This window comes from Molossus molossus, unplaced genomic scaffold (genome assembly GCF_014108415.1).
Source record: "Molossus molossus isolate mMolMol1 unplaced genomic scaffold, mMolMol1.p scaffold_m16_p_10, whole genome shotgun sequence".
NCBI classification, from domain to species: domain Eukaryota; kingdom Metazoa; phylum Chordata; class Mammalia; order Chiroptera; family Molossidae; genus Molossus; species Molossus molossus.
In genome coordinates, this window is record NW_023425345.1 from 73,527,386 (window position 1) to 73,548,216 (window position 20,831).

Genomic DNA, 20,831 nt, shown 5'->3' on the forward strand with positions numbered 1-20,831 from the left:
AGTTAAAAACTCTCAAAGAAAAAAAGTTCTGCTCAGTTTGCTTCCCACATCAGAGTAATCTCCATTCCCAGTCCAACTCACTTCCCTGGGGCCACATCAAGCCAGGTTTTTCCACCACCCAAAGACCTCCTCAGCCAAGCATATCGGATCTCCCAGACTGGCAACAACCTCTGTCCACCCATCCCTTCTTCACTCCCCTTCTGGGCTGGAGGATTGGTCACTTTCGTCCTTACTTTCCCAGGACCCTGCTGTACTATTTCTGACCTCCAGGCAAAGGACATCTTTCCCAGGAAGCCTAGGGGAAAACTGAATTCCTTCTTTTAGCTAGTGGGCTGAGACACCTTGACAGAGATGGGAGTGTGACCAAGCCCAGGGAGTGTTGGGTCACATCTTAGTTCTCCCTAGCCTCCCTATAGTTTAACTTTCACAAAGTTGGAGAATAAGTTTCCATCCCATGCACAGTCTTCTTAACTTTTTTTTTTCTTTATTGATTTGAGAGAGAGAGGAAGGGAGAGGTAGAGATAGAAACATCGATGAGAGAGAACATCGATTGGTTGCCTCCTGCATGCCCCCCACTGGGGATCAGGCCCACAACCTGGGCATGTGCCCTGGCCAGGAATTGAACTGGCGACCTCTTGGTGCATGAGTCAGCGCTCAACCACTGAGCCACACCGGCTGGGCCAGTCTTCACAACTTTTAAAAAAAATTTTTGATTGATTTTTAGAGAGAGGAAGAGAAACATCGATTAGTTGTTCCACTTATTTATGCATTCATTGGTTGATTCTTGCATGTGCCCTGACCTGGATTGAACCTGCAACCTTGGTGTGTATCAGGACAACGCTCTAAACAACTGAGCTACCCAGCCAGGGCCACAATCCTCACAACCTTTTAAGTTCACAGCCATCTATCTAGAAACCCACATCCTTAGTTAGGGGCCCAACATCTAAAAGATCAGAATTCGCCCTGGCTGGTTTGGCTCAGCAATTGGAGCATCGGCCCACGGACCAGAGAGTCCTAGGTTCGGTTCCCGCTAAGGGCACGTACCTCGGTCGCAGTTTGTCCCCAGCCCCGGTTGGGGTTGTGTGGGTGGCAGCCAGTCGATGTCTCTCACATCAATGTTTCTCTCTCTCCTTCCCGCTCTATCTGAAGAAAAATGCAAAAATGTCCTCGGGTGAGGATAAAAAAAAAAAAAGATCAGAATTCTTCATCTGGTCTCTGCACCTCTAAGCGCAGGCTTCTTCAGAAAAAAAGGGGGGGGGAGGAAAAAAGAGGCATTTCTGTGAAGAGATTTGGATTCAATAATTTAATTTCTACATAGTGACAGCAATGGGAGTAAATACATAAGTTCTTTTGTATTAGTTAATAAAACAAAAAAGATGAAAACCAGAAGCAACAAATGAAGACCATACTGCTCATAATACATCAGCCACATGGTATGAAAACCTATTTCTAAAGAACAACAGTTGCTGGTGTCATGGAGTTTTATTGCATTCAACAAGGGAAAGGTAGATGGTTGAAATGAAAAAGATCCATCAGGCTCTGGACAGGAAGGTATCATAACTGGTACTCCTCTTGTTACTTCTTTTGGATCCCAAAATGAAGGGGAAAAAGGAAATTTCATATATATTATATATATATATTTAACTTTTGTTTTTTATTTGAGGGAGAGAGAAACGTCAATTTGAGAGAGAAACATCCATCAGTTGCCTCCCATATGCGCCCCGACTGGGGATTGAATCCACAACCTGGGTATGTGCCTTGACTGGGAATCAAATCCACAACCTTTTGGTGTACAGGACGATGCTCCAACCAAACTGAGCCACACGAGCCAGGGCAGGAATTCTTCTTTATGACCTTGTGACTTCTTGTGAGTCAGATCAGTCCAGCCAGATACAGAAAAAGAATCTGCATCACCTCAGGCCAGTTTCTGATGTCCATCTTTTATTTTTTAAAAATGTATAATCTCACCCTGGCCGGTTTGGCTCAGCGGCTGGAGCATTGGCCTGCGGACCAGAGTCCTGGGTTCGGTTCTCACAAGGGGCACATACCAAAAAAAAAAGTAGAATCTCAAGGGGTATGCAGGATAACAGGAAGAATGGCTGCCTTTGTCCCAAAGGCATTGGAGGGTCGGGAGGGCACTATCTGGGCTCATTAGGGTCCCCTACATTCTGAGAATATCAAGCATCAACTCAGCTATCTTTGGAGGGGGCTGGGTGATTGAGTTATGGCTCTGACTCCTCTCTGGGGGTGGAGAGTGAAGATGACAAAGAAGGCCATCTGTCTCCTGGGAGATACAGCAGCAATAAAACGGGACAGAAGAGAACAGAATGACAAATCAAACTGGAAAAAGGGCTTGAGAAGGAGTGGTGGAAGGAAGTATGCAGGCACACACCTCCAGGGAGTAGAGACCTCTATTCTCTTGAAATGACCAGGGTTGACCCAGGTAGAGATATTCCCTTCTCCTGGGAATAAAACCTCAGGGATGGCTAGACATGAAGAAAGGAAATTTAACAGGGGGAATGAAAATTGGACAAAGGGGAGAAAAGATTATGCATTTCTGAGGGCCAGGAAGACAGCACCTTATACCCCTGGCCTATCATCCCAGCCTCCAGAACTGGCCACACCCCCACTGAAGGGTTCCAGAGCCAGAAGGGGTGTGAGGTCCTGGAGAAGAGCAGCAATAGTCAAACACCTTCACTCAAGCTTGAACACTCTGGCCATCCATCTCTGGGCTCCTGTGCCCAGTAGTACAGAAGTGAGGGTGAAAGTGGGTGAGGGAAGAGATTGAAGAGAATGGTCAATCCTTGGCAGACACTTTCTCCAGTTCCCTGCATAATCACAAGGATCCTCTAAATTCCCACCTCCTTGAGTTGCCAGCCTGCTGACCATTCTCCACCCCACCTCTATGTGTAAGATTAGCCATAATCCATCTTGTGTGCATGCCTGCACCCACATCTGTAGTATCTTGAAAGTCTTCCATCCTGGGCCCTAGCTGGAAGGAAGTATGCCACAGTGAGTTCTATAAAGTTATCAGCAAAATTCAGACATGCTTAGTTCATCCCACAGAGCAAAGTGCATCCATAGTAGTTTCTTGAGCCAAGTCCATCTGTCCAGTCAGGTACTGAAGACGGCAAATAACTCCCTCCCCCCAGCTCCTCCTATATTATAGAAACAATAGAACATTTTATAAAAATCAAGGCACTTGGGAGAGAATCAATAGTAATACTCTAATGAAGCAAGCAGACATGTTGAGGGAAGGGACAGAGGGAAGAAAATTGGGCAAAGGGGAGAAAAGATTATGCATTTCTGAGGGCCAGGAAGAGCCTAGTCAATAAGATGGAGTTATTTGGATGGGAGGAGCCTATAGCCTGAATTTAGCAAAGAGGAAAAGAAGTAGTGACCAGAATACCCATAATTCCCTCTAGCTTCTTAGAACTCCACCTTGAACATAAAAAAGCAGTCACCACCAAGTCTCTTAGGCAAAGATGTTGGTAATAAAATCCAGGAATCGCTTAGCATACTGTTCAGGATGGACAGTAGAGATCTCTGCCCCAGCCTGCAAGAAGAGGTATGGAACATGGTGTCAGGCATCTCACCACTCTTCCCCATTCCCCACCCTCCATTCCACTCTCCACCATTTCCATACTCAACACCATCATTTTGCCACCCCATTGCTCCGGCACAAGAGGCTCTCTCTTCCCAAGGAATAGTCAAGACAGGAAAGGGAAGACGTTGGGGAACCCTCACCCCATGCTTGACAGTTTTGGCTGCATGAGCTGCTTTCTTCTTGGCATCATACTGTGTCAGGATATCAATGAGGCCCATGAAATACACCTCCTTCTGGGGGGCCCCTGGAAAGAGTAACCAGCAATGAAGAGCAAGTATAGTCCCAATTCCCTCTCTCCAGGAACCAGTCAGATCTGTTTTGAAAAGCTAACCAGCCTCTCTGCCCAGCACCCTGGTGTCTGTCCCACAAGGACTACCCTCCCCACTAAAATTTCCAGGATCTCTCTTACCCTCAGCACTCCGGATGGCGTAGACATCAATGAAGGATTCAAACTCTCCAGGGCCCAGGGGCCGATGAGAATGGATGTAGCCACCAATACCCTCAGGGGAGGTGCCGTAGGAGCCCACCAGAGAAGGAGGTCCAGTCAGGCCACAGTCCCCATCCCCCTCTGACTCCTCCTCCCGCACAGGCCCCTCCTCCTCTGGTTCAGAGCCACGAACTATGTCGTGTATGCCCAGTAGAAGGCTGTAGTCCATGATCTTCAGCTGCACTAGGAACTGAGACCCAATGACAAATCAGATACCCCAGATCTCCCTCCCCACTCCCAGGTACCACCCTTATATTTCCTGCCACCCCTGAATTTCTGGGGCCCTCCTGGGGAAAGGAAGTATAAAAATTGAGGGTTGGTAGTATACCATTTCCCTTTAGTACCTAAATGTCCTGGTGTTTAAGATCACCCTTTTAGCTCATTCCAGCCACCCCTTCCATGGGTCACCTCTAGGGGGTTCTCATGTCTCATACCCAACTCCCTAAAACGCAGAGAACCCAAATTAAGGGAAAGGAAAGAGTTCTTTCATATTGTGAATGGAGAGGCAACTACCCTGAGGGGAGCAAAAAAGGAAACAAAGCCATTTCCCAGAGCACCCCAATCATCACCTCCACGTCTCTCTTTAGCTTCTCTAGAAATATTTTCTTCTCCTCTTCACCAATATAAACTTTCTGGTTCTTGTTGAGAAAGTCCATATCCTTAAGGGTGGGTAATTCCTTAACCTGAGAATAGGTAAAGGAACATCTTGGGAATATATCCCTTCCCCAAAGATCTTAAAGAACCCTGCTCTATCCAGGGCTCTCTCTCTAACTCAGTGGTCTCTAAGGGAGAAAGATCTTGCAGACTTCTCTCATTTGACTGTACACTGGGATGCTGACCCAGAGTCTGTTCTCACCTCATGTTTTCTCCAGCCTCAGTCACTGCAGCTGTACCCCAAATCACATCCCACCACTTTCTCCTTATGGTTTTTATTAAGGCCCTCCAATGATGTTTGTTTCTCGGGACCACAGGCCAACGCTCTAACCGTTGAGCCAAACCGGCCAGGGCCAATGATGTTTCTTTCTTATGAAGCAGAACTAGCTACTTGAATAGGAGAACCCAAAGTGGGAGGTGGAGGTTAAGCATTTTTCTCTTCAAGTCCAACATCCTCACCCATCCCCAAACTTTCCACATTAAATAACCCGTAACAAAGCAGCTGTTCCGTCTGCCCCTTCCACATAATCCCTGGATTGGAACAAGTTTACATCTCTCTTCTTGTCAGGCGTTTAATAAGAATAAATAGCTGGTGATCCCTGCCTCTTTATTCTAAGATCCCTTTCATCTGCCCTCCCCCATCCCTCACCCTAAAATTAGTATCACCTTTTCCTTATCGCTGGCTTCTCGGGACACCAGGGAGCCCTGTGGAGAGACCCAAAGACCAAGTCAGCAGAAGTGGCTAAAAGAATAGTCAAGATCCAGCTCATAAAATGAGTACTCAAACCCATAGCCTTGTTTCCTTTAAAATGAATCATCCAGCCCTGGCTGGTTTGGCTCAGCGGTTAGAGCGTCGGCCTGCGGTCCAGAGACCTGGGTTCGGTTCCCGCTAAGGGCGGTTCAGAGACCCGGGTTCGGTTCCCGCTAAGGGCGGTCCAGAGACTCGGGTTCAGTTCCCGTTAAGGGCGCAGTTTGTCCCCAGCCCTGGATGGGTCATGTGGGTGGCAACCACTCAATGTGTCCCTTTCATGTTGATGTTTCTCTCTCTCTCCCTCTCTTTCCCTCCCACTCTATCTGAACAAAAAATGGAAAAATGTCCTCGGGCGAGGATAAAAAAAAATAAAATAAAATAAATAAATAAAATGAATCATCCAGTGCCCTCCCAGGCCCTTCTCCACTCTCAGCCATCAGGAGCCTGCCCCTCCCCCTAGCTATCCTCTCCGTACCTTGAGGTCATACTTCCTGTGCACAGGAAGACGGTGGCTAAACATGTTGCGCATCACAAGCATGTAGCTGTCTTCATTGTCCACGCTAACTCGGTACATCCCCAGGAACTGGGGCAGCAGTGTGCTGCCATGGCACTTCACAATGTACTGGGGTGGAAGAGAGGAAGGAATGGGCAGAGGCTGAGCAGCAGATATACAGAGAGCCTAGGGATGGACATTCAAACACCATCATTCCAGAATGAGCAGAAAACTTCAAGTAGAGAGGTTACAAGAAGGTGAAAAGTGGTGGGAGCTAGAAATTTCTAAAGATGCCCCTGGTTATCTGCAGTTCCTGAATCCTCATCTCCTCTGATTAATCATTTGCACAATGCCTCAATTTTAAAGTACCTCCTCTCATTTCATATTTATCATTCTTTCAGATGGAGAATGTAGGTGTAGGTGTTATTATCCTTATTTTGGACCCTTTTTATATGCAAATGGTCACAGGATTATAAATTACATCTGTTTATCAATGAATTGATTTTATCTAGATCAATGTTTCTTGGTGGGCTAGATTCCCGTAGTAAAAATACTGGCATGATGGCCTATAATTAGGATTCTTTAAAAATTATTCCTCTTTTGCCCTGGCCGGTTTGGCTCAGCGGTTGGAGTGTCAGCCTGCGGACCAAGGAGTCCCGGGTTCAATTCCAGCCAAGGGCATGTACCTCAGTTGCGGTTTTTCCCCCCGCCCCAGTTGGGGTCATGCAGGTGGTGACCAATCGGTGTGTCTCTCTCACATCAATGTTTCTCTCTCTCTCTCTTTCCCTCTCATTCTGTCTGAAGATAAATGTAAAAATATCCTTGGGTGAGGATTAAAAATAAATAAAAACTAAATATATTTTTTTAAAAAATTATTCCTCTTTCACCCTGGCCAATGTGGCTCAGTTAGTTAGAGCATTGTCCCATGCACCAAAGGGTCACAGGTTCAATTCCTGGTCAGGGCACATACCTGGGTTGTGTGTTCAATCCTTTGTCGGGGCATGTACGGGAAGCAACTAATATTTCTCTCTCTCTCCACCCATCCCTTCCTCTCTCTCTAAAATCAATTTTTAAAGAAATGGCATTCCTTTCCTCTTTCAATGCTACTATCTCTCCCCACCCTCCCACCCCAGTATTGCTACCTACTTCTCTTCACAGCCACCTCTCAGAAAAGTAGTCAGCAATCAATCTACTTCCTATGCCTCAATCACATCTTAAACTAGTTAAATCAGATATATACCCTCATTTCTCCTCCGAAATCTTTTTTTTTTTTTATTCTCGCCCAAGGACATTTTTCCATTTTTGTTCAGGTAGAGTGGGAGGGAGAGAAGAGGAAGAGAGAGAGAGAGAAAAACATCAACGTGAAAGGGACACATCGAGTGGCTGCCTCCCACACGACCTCAACCAGGGCGGGGACAAACTGCAACTGAGGTACGTGCCCTTAGCGGGAACCGAACCGGGTCTCTCTGGACCGCAGGCTGACGCTCTAACCAGTGAGCCAAACTGGCCAGGGCTCTCCTCTGAAATCTTTCTACTCCTCCCTCCACTAAATCCTTCACTTGCCAAATCCAATGAGTATCTAGCCACTGTCATGTATCAACTGAATGGCACTTGATACTACTGACCAGTCTCTCCTTAAAACTCTCCTCAATCCCAGCTACCATTAGACCACTCTTCTGATTCCCCTCCTCTCTGTCCTCAAATCCTGTATGGAACAAAGTAGAACATAAATAATGTAAAGTGTCCGTTGACTCTGTCTTCTTTAAAGGATCTTTTCTGTAGTTGCTCCTTAAGGTTCTGTCCTCAACCATTTTTTCATTTCACTCCACACTTCCCTTCAATAATTTTATGTATATTCATGGCTTTTATTACCACCTCTTCACCTATAACTCTCAAATCTAGAGTTCTATTCTAATCCTCTTTCCTGAACGCCATTTCCCAATCACTAATGGACATTGTATCTGAGTGAACTGCAGAAACCCCAAACTCAACATGTTTAAAATCAGAACTGTCTTCCTCCAAAAACCTGTTTCTTTTTTCTGCTTCCCAACTGTTGGTGAAGGGCTACCTATCATCCCCAACTGAGAATTTAGAGGCGCTTTTGCCTTAATTCCCACAATTCTACACTAAGTCTTCCTTTCCATCTCCATTGCCATTGTGCCTCCAGGCCCTTGTCATTTCTCACCTAGACAATTATAATTACATCCTAACTGGTATCACCACTCCCAATAGTCCTCCCTCCAATCCATTTCTCTAAAATGCTGTCACATGGATATTTCTAAATAACAGACATATCACCTCCACTGCAAACCACCTTGAGGATAAAGTCCAAATTCTTCGTGTTGTTTATAAAACCCTTCATAATCTGGGTTCTGCTTATTTTTCCACAATACCATATCCCAGCCACATTGAATTTCTTGCAGTTCCCTAACAACAAGCTTTCTCATGCTTCTGTGCCTTTATAAGTGCTGTTTTCCTTTGCCTAGAATGATCTCTTCCACACTGCCCAATGGTTAGTCCCTATGAGTCTTTCAAGAATCAATACCTATGATACTCCCTCTAAAAAGTCTCTTTGAGCCTCCCAAATGTATTTCCTTCCTCTAGTAAGTTGGGATCCTCTGCACCCCCAGAGCATTCTATACCTACCTCTACTACTGTACACATCTTGTTGTGTGCTGATGCTAGCTCACTGGACTCTGCCATTAGATTAAGAGATCCTTAAGGGCCATGACCAATTCATTCACCTCTTTCTCCACAGCCTAACACAGGGCCTAGTAATTAAAGACATTCAATATTTGTTGGATAAACCAAGATTCCTTTTAGACTCTTTCATTTATTCCTTACTCATTGATTTTAGTAAGATGTTTTCTTCAGTAGAAAGACATTCAGGCAGTGTTGTTTTTCTTTCTTTTATTATTTTTTTATAATAAAAAATATTTTAATCCTCACCCAAAAATAGTTTTTAATTAGTTTCTAGAGAGAAAGGAAAGAAGAGAAAGAAACATTGATGTGAGAGAGAAACATCAATGGGCTTTCTCCCATACATGCCCCAACCCAGGACTAAATCTGCAACCCTTCGGAGATGACGCTCCAACTGAGCCACTGGGCCGGGGTTAGACAACGTTTTTATCACGAAAATATTCCACAAACTCCACACACCAGGTTAAGCTAATCAGACAGAATAGCTCTCTAATCCATTTTAGGGTTGGACATGATCATGGCTTCTAACTTCCAATTTATCACAACAGTACACTTTCTCCCCAAAGTGCATTTATTCCTGATAGTATACTTGGTGCTAACATTTCACTTAGTTATAAATCTGTGGTTTATATTTTGTTATACATGTGTCTTTTATGTATTAATGCACAGTGGTTTTAGATTTTAAGTATCAAATGAGAAGCAACACTGTCTAACTTCTTCTATTTAAACAAACACAAATAGCTATACGGAGGCTCTTTGCTCTGAAATTTCTAGTTTTTAAAAAACATGATGTTGAGTACTTTTTGGGGAGTAAAATAGGTTGTAGGAAGGAAAAGGGAGGAAGTCTCCCTGTGTGCTCTGGCAACTGAAATCTATGAGTAGAGAGGAGGGAATGAATAAAGCTGGAGAGAGGCCTGACCTGGTGGTAGTTGGAGAGATTGCTATGCATGTCAGCAATGTCCTCACTGGATACTTCTTTGATGACCAGAGTCCGATCATAGGAGATAAGGAAGCGACCATCACTGCCTTCACTTTCACTTGGGGGACTTCGGGTAAGTGATACCTGTTAGGGACACAGAATAGGTCAGAGGCTCTTTTCCTCTCCTTTATATGGAGATACAAGTCATAGGATAGTGATCAACTGAATGTGTCTGAAAGCAGATAAAACCCTGGCATAACAGGTTGAGCAGGGATTCTTAATCTGGTGTCTATATATATGGACTGAAAGTGGTGCAAAAAAAAATTTTATTTCAACTTTTTTTTTTAAATCCTTACCTGAGGACGTGATTTTTTAAAATCTTTTTTATTGATTTTGGAGAGAGAGGAAGGGAGAGGGAGAGAGAGAGAGAGACATATCGATGTGAGAGTGAAACATCAATTGAATGCCCACTGCACACACCTTGACCAGGGATCAAACCCACAACCTGGGTTATGTGCCCTGACTGGGAATTGAATCTGTGACCGTTTGGTGCACAGGGATAAACTCCAACCAACTGAGCCACACCAGCCAGAGTCAAAATTTTTAATGTATCTACATTTTTTCTCCAAGGACAAGATTTATATCTCTCACCAGATTTTTTTATATGCCTGTAATAACAAAAAGGTAAAGAATCATACTTGTGCCCTGGCCAGTTTGGCTCAGCGGTTAGAGCGTCGGCCTGCGGTCCAGAGAGACCCAGGTTCGGTTCCCACTAAGGGCGCGTACCTCAGTTGCAGTTTGTCCCTGGCCATGGTTGGTCATGTGGGTGGCAGCCACTCGATGTGTCCCTTTCACGTTGATGTTTCTCTCTCTCTTCCTCTCTCTCCCTCCCACTCTATCTGAACAAAAAAAAAGGGAAAAATGTCCTCGGGTGAGGATAACCAAAAAAAAAAAAAAAGAATCATTCTTGCCATGACTCTCCATTTCACCAAACATGGCTGTCACAAGGATTCCCCAGTAGTTAGGGTGAAAGGACTACCCTCACACCACAATAAACTCTCACCAAGTAATCCTGGTCATCAATGCCGAATCGATCACGGAGGTTCCTGAAGACCTGGGGACAATACTCCTTGAACTTGAAATGACTGGGCAGATTTTCCCTGAAATAGGGATTTTCAAGGTAAAAAAAAACACAAAGTAACAATATTACCTTACATTTATATAGGGCTTGACAGTTTATAAAGCACCTTCCCATATATTGCCTTATTTGATTCTCATAAAACCCTTGTGAGGTCCTTTAAAGGTATATTAGTCCCATTTTATAGAAGGGGAGCCTGTGTGGCTCAGGGTTGACCTGCTTAAGTCACATGACTAGCAAGTACCTTAAGTAGAACCAGGTTCTACCACCTACCCAAACAGCAGCATTTCCCAAATCTTAAGCAAGTTAGAAACATCCTAAAATTGGCAAAAGGTGTCATGTTTTATAACAATTTTTTTTCTTTATTTTTTTAGAGATAGAGGAACGGAGAGGGAGATAGAAACATCAATGAGAGAGAACATCAATCGGCCACCTCCAGCATGCCCCCCAAATGGGGATTTGGCCCACAACCTGGGCATGTGCCCTGACCGGGAATCAAACCGGCAACGTTTTGGTGCATGGGTCAACACTCAACTACTGAGCCACACCAGCCGGGCAGGTGTCACGTTTTAGAATGGCATCGTCTGACACTAGGAGGGCTTAGAGAGAGTGTTTTTTCAGGGAGTCCCTATCAGAAACTAACGGTAATGATATCTAAATGTTTTGCTCTGGCCGGTTTGGCTCAGCGGTTAGAGTGTTGGCCTGCGGTCCTGAGAGACCCGGGCTCGGTTCCTGCTAAGGGCATGTACCTCGGTTGCAGTTTGTCCCCAGCCCTGGTTGGGTCGTGTGGGTGGCAACCACTTGATGTGTCCCTCTCACGTCAATGTTTCTCTCTCTCTCTCTCTCTCTCTCTTCGTCTCTCTCCCTCCACTCTATCTGAACAAAAAAATGGAAAAAAAATAAATAAAAAATGTTTTTACTCTATGGAATTGCTAGGCAAGAGAAGAGATAAACTAGTACATACATATAAGGATAAACTAGTACATACATGTAGGGAACACTGAAATTATTTTATTTTTTTCTTTATTGATTTCAGAGAGACAGGAAAGGAGAGGGAAAGACAGAAACATTGATAAGAGAGAACACTGACTGGCCGCCTCCTGCATGCCCTCCACTGGGGACTGGGCCCACAACCTGGGCATGTGCCCTGACCAGGAATCGAACCAGCAACCTCTTGTTGCATGGTCATGCTCAACTGCTGAGCCACACCAGCCAGGCACTGAAATAATTTTAATGGTTTCTTTGCACAATACTGAATGTATGCAATGGAAAGGAGGTTAGACAATACAACTTATAAGTTGCCTTCTAAATCTAAAACCTTTAACCCACTGAATCTTAACTCTTAAAATTATTTACTATTTTCTACAAAGTGAGAAGGGTGGGAATTCCCACATACCTGTGGAAAAGGTGATTGTTGACCTTAATCTTGGAGCTGGCCTTAAAGTCATCTGGAAGCAGCATCACAGGGGGAGGCACCTGGCTGAGCTCATTGATCTGATAGGGCAAATGAGAACAAGGAGGGAGTGAGGAGGGGTGTGGAGAACTACTCACATACTATGTCTGAACAAGAACCAGAAAAGGGCAACTGGGCAAGAGTCAGAAAAAGGCAACTCAAACCTCATTATTTTATTTATTTATTTTTAGTCTCACCAGAGGACATTTTTGCATTTATCTTCAGATAGAGCGGGAGGGAGAGAGAGAGGAAGAGAGAGAAAGACACATCAACTGGTTGCCACTCACACGATCCCAACCAGGGCAGGGGACAAACTGCAACCTGGGTATGTGCCCTTAGCAGGAACCAAACCCGGGTCTCCCTGGTCCGCAGGCCGTCACTCTGACCGCTGAGCCAAACCAGCCAGGGCTCAAACCTCATTCTTTTAAAAAACACTGCTTATGCATTTGCTTGACAGAGATGAGAGACTGTGTCTGACCTCTTCTGCTGCCCTAAAGACAGCAGTAAGCAACCCTCAAAGCAACCCTCACACAGAGCCCCTCACACTCCTGCCCCTGAGGAACTTCATGCTCACAACAGTCATTTTATATCAGGCAAACCCTGTACACAACTCAGGACTATTTTTAAAGCTGTGAGAAATTCTAGAGAAAAAAAAAATACTCTCAGCAGACTCAAGACACTCAACACAAATAGTTCCATGCTCCATTAAAAACAAAATGAAAGGCATTTAAAAAGCACACAAGAGCCCTGGCCAGTTTGGCTCAGCGGTTAGAGCCTCAGCCGCAGACCACTGAGTTGTAGGTTTGATTCCGGTCAAGGGCAGGTACCTCAGGTGCGGTGCACCCTCAGCCCTGGTCGGGTCATGCGGGAGGAAACCAGTCGATATGGCTCTATCACATCAATGTTTCTCTCTGTCTCTCTCTTTCCCTCCCTCCCACTCTATCTAATGGTAAATAGAAAAATATCCTCAGGTGAGGAATAAAAAAATAAAAAGCCCAGTCGATGTGGCTCAGTGGTTGAGCATTAACCCACGTACCAAGAGGTCGCTGGTTTGATTCCCAGTCAGGGCACATGCCTAGGCTGTGGGCCAAATCCCCAGTAGGGGGTATGCAGAAGGCAGCCAATTGATGTTCTTTCTTATCAATGTTTCTATCTCTCTCTCCCTCTCCCTTCCTCTCTCTCTAAAATCAATAAAGAAAAAAAAAGTATACAAGAGAGGCCCTGGCTGGTTTGGCTCAGTGGTTAGAGTTGGTTCATGGACCGAAGGATTTTGGGTTTGATTCCCGGTCAAAGACATGTACCTGGGTTGCAGGTTCGATCTCAGCTCCGGTCAGCCCTGGTTTGCCCCAGTTGGCTCCAGTTGGCCCTGGTCGGGGTTGATTGGGGTTGGTCGGGGTGCATCGGGGTTGGTCAGGGTCGACTGGGTTTGATTGGGGCCTGTCAGGGTCATGAGGAAGGCAACCAATCGATGTGTCTCATATCTACGTTTTTCTCTCTCTCCCTCCCTCCCTCCCGTCCACTCTATCTAAAAAGCCACTCTATGGAAAAATATCCTTGGGTGAGGATTAACAACAACAAAAATACACAAGAGAGTTAATGGGACTCTGAGGGTCAACAAAAATGAAAATGCCCATCTCCTTATAAAGAGGACCAGTCCTTCCAGACCACTCTGACCCAGTTCTCTGCAGTAGGTCCCACCTGCCTAAGTGTAAAGTAAAAGAAGAAAAGCTGATTTCAGAGGGAATGCAGGCAGGTGGAGGATATGGGCTGAGCTCATAAGGCATCTGTTCACTAAAGTAAAGACAACCCACAACCCAAAGGATGCAAACATCACATGCTCTCCCTCAGCCTCCAGAATCAGCAGTCTCATAATTCAGGGTGGAAAGGGAGTTCCCGAGGAGATGTGCTTTCTCCCCGGGTTACCACACTATTTTTCACCCACTTTTAATAGTGCACTTGTAATACAACTAATTGCTAGTTATGTAAGTTCCCCATCTAGATTGTGAGCTCTTCCAGCTCAAGGAGCAGTTCTAGTTGTCTGCATCTCTCAGATGCCTAGCTAGCAAAATGTTTGGCACACAGAGGTCCTGCAGTGTTTATGAACTGAATAAATGGATGCCTTGCCTATCCTTACTTGAGCATTCGACAGAGGTTATGAAGTGCAGTCTAACCTAAATCCCATACACTGCAGTGAAACCCAGATCCTCTTATTCTCAGTAGAAAAGGAGGACAGAACATACTCCTCCAGGAAAAAAAAAAAAAAAAGAGGCCACTTGAGATTCCCAGCCTAAAATTCAGCTATAGTTCTTCATGCCCCCTCTAAGCCACCTGCTGTAAAGCAGGCTGAATCATCACTAAGATGACTCATTCCAGACACTTGAAGTAACGTGTGTTGGCTGGAAGGTAGTGTGTTGAAGCTCAAGTATGTAGACCTAGGGAAGCTGAGGCAGGTCTTTTGTGTAATTCCCTCAATCTTTACTAAAGGAAAACCCTTCTTGTTAAGCTTTCCAAAGGGATGAATGAGTCACCTGGAAGGTACATATGAGAGCCTCCATTAGCCTTGCCCATACCAAGTGCTTTAGATGGGTACTCACTGAAAAGACATTACCACCCAAGGAGCTGGGAGCAGTCCACAGAGCCACAAATTAAAAAACGGAGCTAACAGACCCCAAACAACATTTTAAACCACAAATTAAGAATGTGACAAAACTGTATTCTTCCTCAACCCCTTCCACCTCCACCACCCTGCCACAACTATAACAATTCAAGGAAGTTGATTTATAAAATACTGCCTGTCACATTCAAGGTCACTGCATCCCTCTCGCTCCAGATCTAAGGGAAGGACGCAATGGCTGTGATTCCTTCAGCAGTTTCTTGCTTCTAAGGTTCACCACCACAGTGTTCCCATGACCAGAGCTTACACCAAACATCGATCACTCCAGCCAACAATGGGGATGCAGGTAAGACCAAAGGCTGAGTGAGTGCAACCACTAGGCTCAGGAAGGTGTATCTTCTCTGAAAGGCTGTACCTCGGAAGGGAAAGGAAGGGACAGCAGGATTAGAAGGTCCGGGAAGCCTGGAGCTTCCCTCAAAGCCAAGGTTCCAAAGTCAAGGACGGCAGCTGGAAAGTAAGGTGGAAAGGAAAATGAACGATCTACTCTCCCTGCTCCCCTTTCACACACACATTCTCATCGGAGACCTCACCACCACCAACCCAGAAAAGCCACTCCCCCCAAGTCCCTCTAGCTGGAGCCGGGTCCCGGCCGGTCTCTGCAGGCTGGGGCTGGGGCTGGGGCTGGGGCTGGGGCTGGGGCTGGGGCTGGATCTGGCAGGCAGGCAGGGAGCTGGATTTCAGGTGGGAAGGCGGAACTAGCGTGGAGGAGTAAAGGGCGGAGAGGGAGACAAAGTCTATGGTTAAAAAAAAGTCTAGTGAGAAGATACACCTGGACACTGGCGAGCAGGGAAGAGGACAGCACATGGGCAAAGTGGCAGCTCGAGGGGCACCAGAGACGAGAGCCTGGAGACAGGGATACCCCGAGGCGCAGGAGCTTGAGGGGTTCGGACAGGGCCACCGGGGGGAGGGGGGAGGGCCGGGTCTCACCGAGTGGGCTACGCCCCACAGGAACACGCCCACTAGGGGGTCAGCCGCCCGAAACACCTTCACCTTCTGCTGCACGAAATGCTTCTTCTTGGTCTTGGAAGCGAAGCCGAAACCCTGGCCGGGGCCCGCGGTACTCGCCGGTACGGTGGCCGGCGGGGCCGAGGAGGACGCCATGGTCTCCCGCGTACCCGACCCAGTGGAAGCTAGAGCCGGCAGCGATCCGGGCTCCCGACCCCGGAAGCGGTGCTCACCTGCGCTGCCGTCACGTGACCGGAGGCGGGCCAGCAGACGCCCCGGCGGGCTGGGGTGGGCGGGGTGATGTAGGCCGCGCCCACTGGCGCCGACTCGCACCAACGCCGGCGCGGTGGGTGGGCTCACCTGGATCCCGAGCAGGCGCGCGGAAGCCGGGTTCCGGGAGGGCTGCGCGGGATCCGCGAGACCCGGCCGGGTCACCGAGGCCGCGGGGATGCGACCTGGGCTGGCCTGTTTCACTCCTTCGGGAACTTCTTTGCTGCAAAGTCGCCCCCTACCGGTTTTGTCCACTTTCTAGCAGTAACCTCCCGCCTGAGGCTAACCCAAAAGCGGTTTCGTAAGGAAATAAACCCTTAAATGTTTTTCATGTATTAAATGTGCCTGTTTTTTAAATTTATTTTTTAAGATTAAAAAAATTTTTTGGACAGAGGGGGAGAAACATCTAAGTTAGCTGCCTCCGCACGCCCCCTATCGGGCATGAAACCCTCAACCCAGGCTTGTGCTCTGACCTCGGGAATCGAACCTGTAACCTTTCAGTGCACTGGATGGCGCCCAACCAACTAAGCCACGCATCAAGGGTGAAATGTGTCTGTTTTTAGAAGGACCACTCTGCATCATTTTGCAGGGTTCCTGGAGTACTGCAAAAGTCTAGGCATGAGATGATGAACATAAAACAGATGAACATATAAAACAGTAACGGTTATAATGGAAAGAAGGGATGACATCTAAAGGTATAGTTTGATGTCAATTTGGAACATTCTTGGTGATGTGAGGGGTTTGAGGGAAAGCAAGACATTGAGAATGAATCACAGGCTTCGGGCTGAGGTGAAGAGAGATGGTGGCAACATGAAAAGGTGCAGTTTTGGCAAAAAGTGGGCCACAACAGATGGGCACTCCTTCCTTCTTGAAACTGCACCAAGAAGTCGCCGGTTGGATTCCTGGTCAGGGCACCCGTCCGGGTTATGGGCCTGATCCCTGGTGGGGGGCATCCGGGAGGTGGCCAATTGATGTTCTCTCTCATTGGTGTCTCTCTCTCCCTTTCCCTTCCTCTCTCTCTCAAATCAATAAAGAAAAAAAAATTATTTTTTAAAAAAGGAAGGAGTGAAGAGCAGTGTCAAATGTCACAGAGAAGTGAAGCAAGACAAGGACAAAGAAGTAAGTGCCAATTGTACTTGGTAACTAGTGACCTTTGGAGCAGTTTCACCAGACCAAGAGCCAGATCAAGGTGGGCTGAAGAGTGAGTGGGAGGTAAGGAAGTGGGGATGGGAAGTCTGGGATTTTTTTTTTTTTCTTTCTTTATTGATTTTGGAGATGAAGGGGGGAGAGAGAGATAGAAACATCAATGAGAGAGAGCATCAATTGGCCTCCTCCTGCATGCCCCCCACTAGTGACCTGGCCCATAACCTGGGCATGTGCCCTGACTGGAAATTGAACTGGCAACTTCTTGGTGTGTGCATGGGTCGATGCTCAACCAGTGAGCCACACCAGCTGGGTAAGTCTGGGAGTTTTGGGGGAAATTTGGTTGTAAGAAAACAGATGGTGACGGACTTATTTTTTAAAAAATCCTCACTCAGCCCTGGCCAGCGTTGGCCTGCGGTCCGGAGAGACCCGGGTTCGGTTCCCAGTAAGGACGCGTACTTCGGTTGCAGTTTGTCCCCGGCCCTGGTTGGTCGTGCGGGTGGCAGCCACTCGATGTGTCCATGCACATCGATGTTTCTCTCTCTGTCTCCCTTCCTCTCTCTCCCTCCCACTCTATCTGTACAAAAAATGGAAAAATATCCCCGGGTGAGGATAAAAAATAAATAAATAAAATAAAATAAAAAATCCTCACTCAAGGATATTTTTCCATTTATCTTCAGATGGGTGGGGAGGGGGAGATGGCATCAATGTGAGAGATCTCTCACACTGACTGGTTGTGTCCTGCATGAGTGCCGGCCCAGGGCCACAACCCAGGTAGGTGCCCTTGACTGGAATCAAACCAGTGACTCATATAACTGCTGAGCCAGGGCTAAAGAGAGGGACTTTTAAGTGAGACTTCAAAAGGAGAAGAGATCATTGAGACAGAAGTTAACAAAGAAGATGCAAACTGCCCAAGTCTGCATCACTTTTAGTTATTTTATGTTAGACTCTGAGTGTTTCAAGAATGAAGCATCTAGAAGAGGCTTGCTTTAACCCAGAGAAGGGAGATTTATCACTTGTCAGAGGGAGAGAGGAAAGGATCTGTGCAGATATGTGTAAGTGTGTATGTAGGTGTATGGGGGTGGGGGGTGAAGAATTTCATGTTCAATAGCCTTAATTTTCCCTTTAAAGCAAAGTTGTTGCCTAAGAGAGGAAGGTTAGAAGGGGTCTTGAAGTGTGAGGGTTTAGACCAGTTGCCCTGGGATGGGAAGGGGAAACTGCAAGGATACACAGAAGGGAGATTAAGCAGCAGGAAAGTACAGTTAGGTTTGTGGGTTCTTTGTTTTTAGTTGCCCCAGTGTTTTGGGGTTTTTTTTTAGAATTTTATTTTATTTATCCTCACCGAGGACATTTTTCCATATTTTGTTCAGATAGAGTGGGAGGGAGAGAGAGAGAGAGAAACATCGACATGAACGAGACACATGGAGTGGTTGCCACCTGCACGACCCAACCAGGGCCAGGGACAAACTGCAACCGAGGTACATGCCCTTAGCGGGAACCGAACCCAGGTCTCTCTGGACCGCAGGCCGACGCTCTAACCGCTGAGCCAAACCGGCCAGGGCCCAGTGTTTTGGTTGTGCAGTTTTTTCCATTCATCTCAGCAGCTTTGAGGTATGAGTAGAGAAGACAGGTAGGGGTAAGCTCTAAAGTGGGAGTTAGGAGGGTGATTGTTGTAGATGATCATGGGACAAGAGAATTGAGCTAGTGACAAGGGCAGGATAGAGACACACTGGAAAGGGACAGAATTAATGCTGGGACTGAGGTGATGGTCTGGGGGGAAAAAGAGAACAGGATACCATTTTTTAAAAATCCTCATCCGAGGACATTTTTGCATTTATCTTCAGATAGAGTGGGAAGGAGGAAGGGAGGAAGAAAGAGAGAGAAACATCAATGTGAGAGAGACACATTGACTGGTTGCCATCCACACGACCCCAATCAGGGCCAGGGACGAACTGCAACCGAAGTACGTGCCCTTAGCAGGAACTGAACCCAGGACTCTCTGTGGGTTGACACTCTAACTGCTGAGCCAAATTGGCCAGGGCAGAATACCACTTTTTGTTAAAAATTACCAACAACAAACACCCTGGCCGGTTTGGCTCAGCGGTTAGAGCGTGGCCTGCAGTCCAGAGAGACCCAGGTTTGGTTCCCGCTAAGGGCACGTACCTTGGTTGCAGTTCGTCCCTGGCCCTAGTTGGGTTGTGCAGGTGGCAGCCACTCGATGTGTCCCTTTCACGTAGATGTTTCTCTTTCTCTCCCTTCCTCTCTTTCCCTCCCACTCTATCTGAACAAAAAATGGAAAAATGTCCTTGGGTGAGGATAAAAAAAAATTACCAACAACCTAGAAAGATGTCCATCAATAGTGGAATAGTTGAATAAATTATAGGATAAATATTTGAAATTATATATATATATATCAGTGACTTCAAAGAATGGCAATATAATGACAATAACACTTTTCATAATTTTGACAAAATAACCAATCTACAATTGGAAGAGGCAGAAAAAAAACAAAACAGAAAAACAGTTGATGTCAATAATTAGGGCTACACAGTGGACTTGAAAACATACATTGCTACAGATGCAAATGGACACAGTTTACCTGTTCAGCGCATCATGAAACCTGAAGGTGAATCAAACTTTCATGCTTGTTATCCATTATTTTACACTTACTTTGGGCTTAAACTCTTCTGTATTTACATCAAAATTGTATTCAAGTAGATAAAATTCAAGTAATTCTGATGGAATAAAATAGGAAACTTGGTCTCCTGAGCCAAAGGAGCTTACATTATGGCCGGGAAACTACAGCATGAGTGTGCTCGGCATCCTGAGGATGACCATCTCAGTGGCAGCACTAGCCAAACCTTGTATTTTTACAGTTTACAAGCTTCCCAGAGCCAGTTCTTCTGGGAAGTAATGGCTGCTTCAGTCAGGAGAGGGAAAGCCATGGGCTTTAAAGAAAAGTGGCCCAAGGTTTTTTTGGAACAAAAGGGGGAAGACAGCCTGGTCAGAGAGTGGGCACTTTCTGCATCTGTGATTGATACCCAGAGAGGACCTGTAGGATCTTCTCCCAGAAGTCACTTCCTCCTCTGCCCTGAAAATAAAGTCCAGTAACACACACATCGGGAAGCAGCCTTCAGATTCTCTGACTGGATCTGCTTCCCGAGCAGGGAATGCTTGTCTCATATAGACAGCCATTCCTGCTTTCAAACCACAGAAGTCCCCCAGTGAAAACTAGTAAAAATGGCTTCCCTTCCAGTATGTTCTCTTCATATATGTGTGTGTGTGTGTGTATACGCATACACACACACACATACACACATATGAGATAAATCTAGTAAAAATGGCTTCCCTTCCAGTATGTTCTCTTCATATATGTGTGTGTGTGTATATGCATACACACACACATACACACATGAGATAAATCTAGTAAAAATGGCTTCCCTTCCAGTATGTTCTCTTCATATATGTATACACACACACACACACATATACACACATATGAGATAAATCTATGTATATTGACATGAAAAGACTCCCCAGGCTATATTGTCAAGTGGGGGGAGATATATAGAAAAACATCTGCAAGGATATATACCA

At 46.1% G+C, this 20,831-nt stretch overlaps 1 protein-coding gene across 4 annotated transcripts; it reads right to left on the bottom strand.

Moving 5' to 3' along the window:
* Positions 1-1,467: 1,467 nt before the first annotated feature.
* On the bottom strand, positions 1,468-16,022 carry PIP4K2C (phosphatidylinositol-5-phosphate 4-kinase type 2 gamma). 4 transcript variants are annotated; one of them, XR_004958358.1, is made up of 11 exons: positions 15,804-15,981; positions 12,146-12,243; positions 10,675-10,771; positions 9,612-9,755; positions 5,975-6,121; positions 5,415-5,453; positions 4,664-4,777; positions 4,017-4,284; positions 3,748-3,851; positions 2,902-3,556; positions 1,468-1,581 (listed from the first exon to the last, which is right to left on the bottom strand). XR_004958358.1 is itself a non-coding variant. In XM_036252597.1 (10 exons), exons 1-10 carry the CDS (start codon positions 15,975-15,977, stop codon positions 3,476-3,478), a joined length of 1,266 nt encoding a protein of 421 aa, XP_036108490.1. In that variant the 5' UTR covers positions 15,978-15,981; the 3' UTR covers positions 1,789-3,475. The 4 variants fall into 4 exon arrangements, 3 of the variants coding, with proteins under 3 accessions (XP_036108490.1, XP_036108491.1, XP_036108492.1); XM_036252597.1 differs by lacking the exon at positions 1,468-1,581 and having other exon boundaries at positions 1,789-3,556; XM_036252598.1 differs by lacking the exon at positions 1,468-1,581 and having other exon boundaries at positions 3,476-3,556; positions 15,867-16,022.
* Between the last annotated feature and the right edge of the window lie 4,809 nt (positions 16,023-20,831).

Coding starts and splice junctions, on each gene's coding strand:
- PIP4K2C (XM_036252597.1), bottom strand. CDS start 15,977: ATGGCGTCCTCCTCGGCCCCGCCGGCCACCGTACCGGCGAGTACCGCG. Junction 12,244..15,803: donor TGTGGGGCGTAGCCCACTCG/GTGAGACCCGGC, acceptor TTGCCCTATCAG/ATCAATGAGCTCAGCCAGGT. Junction 4,285..4,663: donor AGCTAAAGAGAGACGTGGAG/GTGATGATTGGG, acceptor ATTGGGTCTCAG/TTCCTAGTGCAGCTGAAGAT.